Source organism: Meleagris gallopavo, chromosome 27, assembly GCF_000146605.3.
Source record: "Meleagris gallopavo isolate NT-WF06-2002-E0010 breed Aviagen turkey brand Nicholas breeding stock chromosome 27, Turkey_5.1, whole genome shotgun sequence".
In the NCBI taxonomy this organism is placed as follows: domain Eukaryota; kingdom Metazoa; phylum Chordata; class Aves; order Galliformes; family Phasianidae; genus Meleagris; species Meleagris gallopavo.
This window is the reverse complement of record NC_015037.2, coordinates 1,207,996-1,216,647: the sequence shown is the minus strand read 5'-3', so window position 1 is coordinate 1,216,647 and position 8,652 is coordinate 1,207,996. Positions and strand designations below refer to the sequence as shown.

At 57.1% G+C, this 8,652-nt stretch overlaps 1 protein-coding gene across 1 annotated transcript; it reads right to left on the bottom strand.

Annotated features, from left to right (window-relative positions):
• Positions 1–487: 487 nt before the first annotated feature.
• On the bottom strand, positions 488–7,314 carry LOC100543274 (methanethiol oxidase-like). The gene is made up of 12 exons (XM_003212803.3): positions 7,112–7,314; positions 5,835–5,888; positions 4,376–4,488; positions 4,114–4,299; positions 3,899–4,019; positions 3,561–3,743; positions 2,781–2,959; positions 2,304–2,382; positions 2,102–2,223; positions 1,932–2,024; positions 1,352–1,470; positions 488–1,269 (listed from the first exon to the last, which is right to left on the bottom strand). The coding sequence occupies exons 1-12, from the start codon at positions 7,176–7,178 to the stop codon at positions 1,107–1,109; spliced, it is 1,479 nt and encodes a 492-aa protein (XP_003212851.2). The 5' UTR covers positions 7,179–7,314; the 3' UTR covers positions 488–1,106.
• Between the last annotated feature and the right edge of the window lie 1,338 nt (positions 7,315–8,652).

The following is an 8,652-nucleotide window of genomic DNA, read 5'->3' as shown; positions in this document are numbered from 1 at the left end:
CTTTAATGCGATTGGCTGCTAGAGGCTGTCCTACCCGGATACAAGCGGGGCTGCGCTGCTGAGTGGCGCCATCGAGCTGAAGTCTGCCTAGCAACAGCTCCTGATTGGTGGAATCGAGGGAGGGGACGTGGGGGTAAACGAGCGGTGCGCGTGGAGCGTGTGCGTGCAATATGCGTGCAGTATGCGAGCAACGTGTGCACAGTGTGCATACAGTGTGCATACAGTGTGCATGCAGTGTGCGAGCAACGTGTGCGCAGTGTGCATACAGTGTGCATACAGTGTGCATGCAGTGTGCGAGCAACGTGTGCGCAGTGTGCATACAGTGTGCATACAGTGTGCATGCAGTGTGCGAGCAACGTGTGCGCAGTGTGCATACATTGTGCATACAGTGTGCATGCAGTGTGCAAGCAACGTGTGCACAGTGTGCATACAATGTGCATGCAGTGTGTGAGCAATGTGTGCACAGTGTGCATACAATGTGCATACAGTGTGTGAGCAACATGTGCACAGCAACATGTACAGCGTGCAGCATGTGCACACGTGTGGTGTGTGTGCGTGCACTGTGTGTGCAGTGTGTGCAGGCTGAGCTGGCAGCGTGTGCGTGCGCACCAACAGGGCTCAGCTTTTGGGGAACAAACAGAGGTAGGGGAAAGGATGGAGATGAGGGAGCGGTGGTGCAGAGGTCTCTGCTTTATTGTGGGGTGCTCAGGGTTGATCGCTGCACCCTCTGTTGGCACGGGAGGGACCTGAGGGCTGCAGGATGGGCTGGGATGCAGGTGTGGGATGTGGGATATGGGATATGGGGTGTAGGGTGTAGGATGCAAGATGACAGATAGGGGATGTGGGATATGGGGTGTAGGATGTGGGTGAGGGGTACTGGATGCAGGATGAGAGATGTGGGGTATGGGATACGGGGTGCAGGGTGTACGGTGCAAGATGCAAGATAGGGGATGTGGGATATGGGATGTAGGGTATGGGATGCATTGTGTGGGGCACAGGAAGCTTTTGGGTGAGCACAGCAGTGGGCCTCCAGCTTCTTTATCCAGCTGTGCCCTCAGCACCGCTGTGGGGCAGCACCCATCAATGGGAGGTGGCGGCGGGCGGCCCTAAACCCAAATGTCAGAGGTGCAATCCCCTCCGGGGTAACGCATCTCATGTGCCATGCAGGGCCCTCCCGGCTCCTTCCCGAAATCCACCAGGAAGTTGCGGTTGACGCTCAAACCGCCCTTCTCCGTGTCCACGTCGATCTGCAGCATGACGGAGCCGTCCCTGCGGGGGGCGTTGGGGGGTCAGGGGGCACAGCCCCTCCCATGGCAGTGGGCACCGTGGCCGGACGCCCGGCTGCTCCCACCTGATGAGGTCGGGGTAGAACTGCCGGTCCCAGGCGCTGTACAGCGACGTGGTGACGTAGAGCCGCTTCCCATCCAGGCTGAGCTGGATCATCTGAGGGCCCCCCGGCACCTTCTTGCCCTGCGGGAGGTGGAGGGGAGACGCGGTGAGCAGCGGATGGTGGAGCAGAACCAGAGGGTCTTCTGTGTCCGATCGTGGCATTGTCCCATAGGACGTGGTGGAGCACAACCAGGACCTCACCACAGGGCTGCGCTGTCATCCCGTGGGTCATGGTAGAGAACTGTGCCACCTCAACCATGATGTCATCCCATGGGATGCGGTGGAGAACCACCAGAACCTTTCCACCTGGTCACGGTGTCATCCCATGGGAAATGTGGAGCAGAAGCATGGGGTCCTTGCCACCCAGCCATGCTGTCGTCCCACGGGACATGGTGGAAAGCCAGCAGAGCCTCGCCACCCAGCCATGATGTCACCTCATTGGATGCAGAACCAGAGGAATTGGGTGCTCCCCATCCTCACCACCACAGCCCCACGTAGTCGGAGGCTCAAGGTGGAGGTGGGAAGAGCAAAGTGGAGCTCACCTGGATGACAAATGGCTCCGGCTGGCTCTGCAGCTCCTCATCTCTGAGCACGACCACAGGCCCTCCCTTGGAGATGCTGCCCCCCACAAAGACCTGCAAGAGAGAGGTGACACGGTGGTGGCACGGGACCTGTCCCCCCCCGGCAATGGGGCGAGCTGCTGCCACCTCACCTGTCCCACCAGCCTGGGCCTGCGGGTGTCAGAGATGTCGTACTGGCGGACATCCCCATGTATCCAGTTGCTGAAGTAGAGGAACCTGTCGTCCAGCGAGATGAGGATGTCGGTGATGAAGCCTTGGGGGTGGCACAGCACAGTTGCACACGAGCGGCACAGCAGGCAGCGGGCACACAGCAGCTCATGGGGAAACACTCACCTGGCATGTCCGGGAGCAGCCAGCCTTCCACCTTCTTGCTAGGGACCTGGATCACCTTCTCAGCTGCCCAGTCACCGCACTGAGGGACAGAGCACGGCCCCATGGGGCTCAGAGTGGGCAGGAAAAGACCCCAGGGTGGGGGACGCCATGTGTGCATCCAGCAGAGGGATGCAAAGCTCGCGTCTGGCTCTATAGGGCCAGCAGAGGAGCCGGGACCTGAGGCAGGGCTGTGGGGCCTGGAACCTGTCTGGCTTTCCAACTGGATTAACTGGTTTGGTCAAAAAGGTTCTCCTCGCCCGGTTTGTTGTTACGCACAATAAGCACTGAGAACATTGCTCACATTGTATAAATCCACAAGCAAGGTTCAAATCCTCCAAATCCCATCATCCCAACATAAACCACTGCTGGTCAGAACAGGTCCTGCAGCTGCAGCCTGGATGGCATCCCGGCGCAGGGCAGCACCCTCCCAACACGCACCTCCGTCTTGTAGAAGCGGTGGATGGCGCTGCTGATGGTGCAGCCCACGAAGCCCTCAGCCGCGTCGGGGTTGTGCAGGAAGCGAATCTCCAGCGGTGCTGCATCCTCACCCACGTCGATGGCCTGCACGTAGGTGTGGGTCGTCCAGTCCCACACGTTGAGGCGGCGGCCGTAGCGCCCTGGGAGAGGGCAGGGGGTTCTGAGGGGATGCGGTGGGGAACGGGGCCGCCACAGATGTGCCGTGGGCCCAGGTGAGCCCCGATGGCCCCCAGCACAGATGATAGAATCGTAGAGTTGTTAAGGTTGGGAAAACCCTCCAAGATCACCAAGTCCAGCGGCCACCCCGTCCCCATTCATAGACTCAGTAAGGTGGGCAAAGACCTCCAAGGACGTCAACCCATGGTGGACCTGATGATCCTGACATGGTGGTCAACCCATCACCACCACGCCAACTGAACCATGGGCTGAAGAGCCACATCTACATCGCTCCTGCTGGGTCCCACCAGGAAAGATCCTCGTTAGGAGGAGACCTGAAGGGAGGGACACCAGTGGGGGTGTTGGGCTGAGGTGGGGTTCATCCCTCACCCCACCGCTGAAATCCAGCCTGTGTTGCCTGTGTTTTAAATCCAAGTGAGCTCTGGGAATTTGTGTGCAAGACAGCAAGCAGGCTGTCTCAATTTGCTCCATGCCCACTGAATTGGCAGAAAAGGGCTGGAATTTGGCCTCGTGGCAGTGCTGCTCAGCACCTCTCCTGGAGCACTTCAACAACCGTTTCCTCACCTTTCTTCAGGTCATTTGGGTTAAACCCATATCCCAGGTACTTGGGGATTCCCCACTCCGTGCTGATCAGGACGTTGTGGCGCGGTTGGTACCAGAAGTCGTAACCCATCGGTGGGTTCTTGTCGCCCTTCTCCCAGTTCCCCTTGATGTCGAAGGTCTCCCCATCCAACAGAACGAAGCCACCTGGAGCAAAACCAAACGCATCTTGGTAGTGAGGAAATCACCCAGGTGAACTAAGATAACACCCAGCTGTGTTCTAAGATAACAAAATATGGAGCAGGGTGATGCAGACATCTTGGGATGGTGCTGGACATGGGACCGCTTGCCCGGCCCCATACCTTTCCCATTGCCGGCCGGGTCTCCCAGCGTGCTGATCATCACCTCTCCGCTGCCCAGGCAGTGGGAGGTGTGCAGGTAGCCCAGGTCACACTGCCAGAAGACATCCTCCGGATTGACAACCTGCAGGATTTCACAAGCTCCATAAGCTGTCCCCGGTGATGCGGCACTCGTCGGGCTCACAGGGCTGATGGTCCCAGCACCGCCTCCAACGTACCTTGAAGAGCCTGGGAGCCCGTGGGTCGGTCCCCACATCCACCACGTAGATGCGGGAGGAGATCAGGCTGGGCAGGATCAGGCGGTTCCTCTTCTTGGTTGTGTCCCCAAAGCAGCTGCTGCAGGTGTTCCAGCCCGAGTGGTGCAGCTCATCCCCCAGGTTGGGCATGGGCAGGCGGTGGATCACCTGCAAAGCCCCAGTCCCGCTCACATGGAGGTCGATCACTGCCACCCGATCAGCACTGAGGTGAAGCGTCTGGTACCTGGCTATAGTGCGGAGATTTGGGGTCAACGTCCACGGTGGCCAGAAAGTCAGGTTTCCCCCTGCCGGTGTTCCTGTAGATGCAGGGCACATACACAATCTCCTCCCGTGGACCTTTCAAGATGGAAACGTTGCTTGCATCAGCGTCAGCAGGAACAGCTGGATTCCCACATCCCTGCATGCCTGGGGCTGGAGATGGCTGCCCCGGGGGAGTTGGGCTCATTGGGTTTGGGGTATCCTATGGATTGCCATGGCCTTGGGTCACCCCACCGGTCCCGTGAACCAAAGCACGCTGTGTTCTCATGCATAGGGTGCGATTTTTGGGTGGTGTTGTGTGGAGCCAGGAGTTGGACTCGATGACCCTTCCAACTCATTGGGTCCCTTCCAACTTGGGATATTCCATGGGGTCCCTTCCAGCTCAAGGTGTTCTGTGATTCCGTGTGTCTCGTTTCCACCATTTCCACCAAGCCTTAAAAATACGTGGAAAGGTGGAACTCTCGCCAGGCTGAAGCCAAGGGGACAAAGACCCCACTGAGCAGTGACAGCCCTGCTGGGTTCTGGTTCCCAGGCAGAGTGTGGTGACCCACAGCACCCCAACCCCACCGCCTCCTCGCCTTGCAGGGGTGGTACCCATGTCAAAAAGTGCTGACACAGCAAAGCAAAGCGAGGGGGTGGAACTGGTCTGAGAAATGCTGAGGAGGAGAAAGAGGTGGAAAACAGGGAGAGGTGATCTCGGAGCCTGGAGCTGATCCAAAGCAGCAATAGCTGCTGCCTTTTCAACACTGTGCCTTTATCAGCCCTTTATCAGTCTTTAAGCACTCAGTCCTTTGCAGTTGTTTGCGTTGCTGAAAGGTATTTCGGGGATGGGAGTCAGGGAGCAGCACCAAACTCCAGGACTGAGGTTTCGGAGCTGCTTGCGAAGCGCAGAGGATTAAGGGAGGATTAAGGGAGGGACTGCAGCAGGTGATGCTTTCCTTGAGCTTTTCACACGAGAGCTCGGAGTTCTGGCAGTGCAGCCAGAAGGATTTCCAGGCAAAGTTCCCGAGCAAACAGCCTGGGAGGGCAGATTTTACTGCAGCAGGTTCTGAGCAGTCACCAGGAGCAGAGCGTGACGCCGTGCTCCGGAGAGTGTCCGGAAAATCCGGAATTCCCCCCCAGCCATCTCCACTCCCTGCAGATCTGAGTGGGGCTGCAGCAGCACCGTTCCCTCTGGGTTCTGCCCTGCGAAGCCTTGGGTGGCTCTGTGCAGGTTGTGACCCATCCCAAGCTATTCTGAACTCTGAAAAGTTCTGACACCATGATGCAACTGAGGCTTGGCCCCAGACGAATGCTTCCCTGGCACCTGCTGGGAACCTCCTCTGCGGGTGGAGCTCATTGATCTTGAAAGCATTGCTCTCATCTTCACCTTCACCAACAGCCAGCACAGGGCTGGTCCCCAAAGCTCCACGCAATGCACTCACCTTTCATTGCATCCAGGGGAGAGGCGTAGCCGGGACCGCACGCTCCACACTGGGCTGCATTGGGAACAAGAAGGAATGGAAAATAGTTGGCAGCGAGAGTTTTGAAAGCCCTTTTGGCAAAGGCTGAGTGCCTCATTGGAGCCACTGCGGTCTGAGAGTATCCCCTGCGGCAGTGGGACCACATCAGCCGCAGGCAAGGCAGGTGATGGCCCTCCAGCACCCACCAGTGAGGCCTCCAAAGATGAAGATGGGCATCCAGAGTGAGCCAGGATGCCCACATGCACCCGAAGAAGTCCCCAGACCCACCACCTCCAAAAGGATCCCTCCAGGAGGCATTAAAGATCAGGTGGATGGGGTGCAGAGCACCTGGTGGAGCTGCGGGTGTCCCTGTTCACTGTGTGGGATTGGGCTGGACAGCCTTTAAGGGTCTCTTCCAACTCAAACGATTCTGTGACCTTAATGGTCATCCATGGAACCATGGGATGGTTGGGTTGGGAGGGTCCTTAAAGGTCAATCATGGAATGGTTGGGTTGGGAGGGTCCTTAAAGGTCGACTATGGAATGGTTGGATTGGAAGGGTCCTTACAGATCATCCTCAGAACCACAAAACCATAGAAGAGGTTTGGGTGGAAAGGACCTTGCCCTGTTCATCGCAGTGGGGTGAGACCAGATGGCCTTTAAGAGCCCCTCCCAACTCAAAGGATTCTGTGATTCTTTGTTTCTGTTCTTCCCCATTTACCACAACAAGCCTGAGGAGAGGGAGAGAACCCACATCAAACCTCACAACTCAGCTTTGCTGACTCAGTTTCATGTTTGCTTTTGAAGGTTTTCTCCCTGAGGACAGCATGTTCTGCGGGAAGCACAGGACATGGGGCTGCTGCTCCTTACCCGGAGCACCACGGAGCCACCCCTTCTCCCTTCCCCTGCAGAAAATGCCCCACCAAACCCAAACTTTGCATTGAGGGCTCCCTGCCAGTGCCCGGCACAGTTTGTTACAGGTGCATGAAAGTCAGAATAAGCGGACAAAAAGAAGTTAGAAGTTAAAAGGTTAAAAGAAGTTAGCTTTTAATTATCAGTATGCCTAAATGCTACCTGGCAGAGGAGAAAAGGAACCCTCTCCAGGCAGAGAAAACACCAGACATCCTCACGTGTGGAAAGCTTTATGCTTCCAGAGTGTCCCAGGAGCAGAACCTCCAGGAGGAGATTTGAAGGACCGCAGAGCAGAGCTGAGCGGGCAGCCAACCACCACAGCCCTGCGTACGTGGAGAGGTCGCTTACCGGAGCTGGAGGCTGTGCTGGACATCATCTTCTGGTGGGGAATGGAAGGAGATGATTCTGCCTGCATGCTGCTGCCCGGAGCACGTCGGTGAGGAGACGCGTCTCCGCGGGGCTCCAATATATAGGGAGAGCAATGGGGAGAGGGCTGGTGTGCAAAGGACACCGAGGGAGGATCCCCACGCCCCAGGGTGTGGGAGGCACCGGGGCAGCGCTGGAAACATGCGGGGAAGTATTTCAGAACCTCCTCTCCTCCCATGGACGGAGGGCAAACGGTGGGGGCTGCGCTCCACAGTGCTCACGCTGAGAACGCAATGGGGATTTGGGGCACGGGGAGAAATGGGGCAGCCCCACTCCTGCGGGTCCGTCCTGGAAGTGCTGCCTGCAGCTTCCCCGTGCGGTGCCCCCAGTGAGGCATGGGCGAGCGCAGACGCTCCCGACCACAGAAATAACTTAATGAGGTTGCAGATATTAATCGCCAAGTGAAAATTAAAAGTGAGGACTGGGTTCCTTATAATTGCAGGGTGAGCGCTTGCCGTGCGACGGCGGTGGGAGAAGCGATGCAGCAGGTTTCCCCTTGACGCATCCGACATCGGCTGCTGCCTCGGGCACAGCTTCACCTGCAGGTTCCTGCCCTGTCATCTGCACCCACAGCGGGGGGGAGTTTGGACACAAAGCCCCTCTCCACCCAAAGATTGGCAGTAAAAAGGCACGGATGCGGCAGCAGCAACTCCTGCTCCCCCTCCACCTGTTGGGGCTCATCTGATTGCACTGGGTGCTTGAAACCATGATGGGAGCTGCAGAACCATGAGGGCCACGAGGGGCTGTTGGACATGAGTGACTGTAGGACAAGAGGAGATGCATTGCAGTGAGGAGCTCTATGCCACCATAGAGCCTTCTCTGCACTGGGCCAAACAAACGGAGCAACCAGAACTTCCAGAACTCCTGCACACCTCATTTTGGAGGCTTGTTTTCCTCCCAGGACCATTAAGGGTGCAATAACTTTGACCATGGGAAGTGTGCAGGAAGTCAGTGAAGTCATGTTCTTCCGAGAACATGAAAGGCTGAAATTTAAAAGCGTGCTCTTTATACTCCAACTTTTGCAGTCTCCAGACTGATGATGGCTGCAAATTGTGCCTTTGTGGAGAGTCTCGAGGCAAGTGGGACTAATGGGAACATGGGTGGGTGTGCAGAAGGGTTTCTGCAGCACATCCCTGGGGCAGCGTTTGCTGTCCTGCACGCAAGCAGGATTCCATTGCAAGATGGGGCTTTGGCACCCGCAGATGAAGCTCCACAGAGCACGTGGGAAGCAGGGGATGGTCTACAGCTCTGATAACCACACCTTCCTGTGGAGAGAAATTCAAATCTCATTTCTCAGCGTGAAAGAGGGAATTCTATTCCGAAGTTTTAAGGTGCTGAGCTCACCTTTGCCAATGCCACAGAGGGAGTGCTGAGAACTGCAAGCAAAGACCCAAGTTCACATTGCCTCAACTTTGTTGAGCCGCTCAACCCTGGCACCACCAGCACACCAGGCACGTAACAGA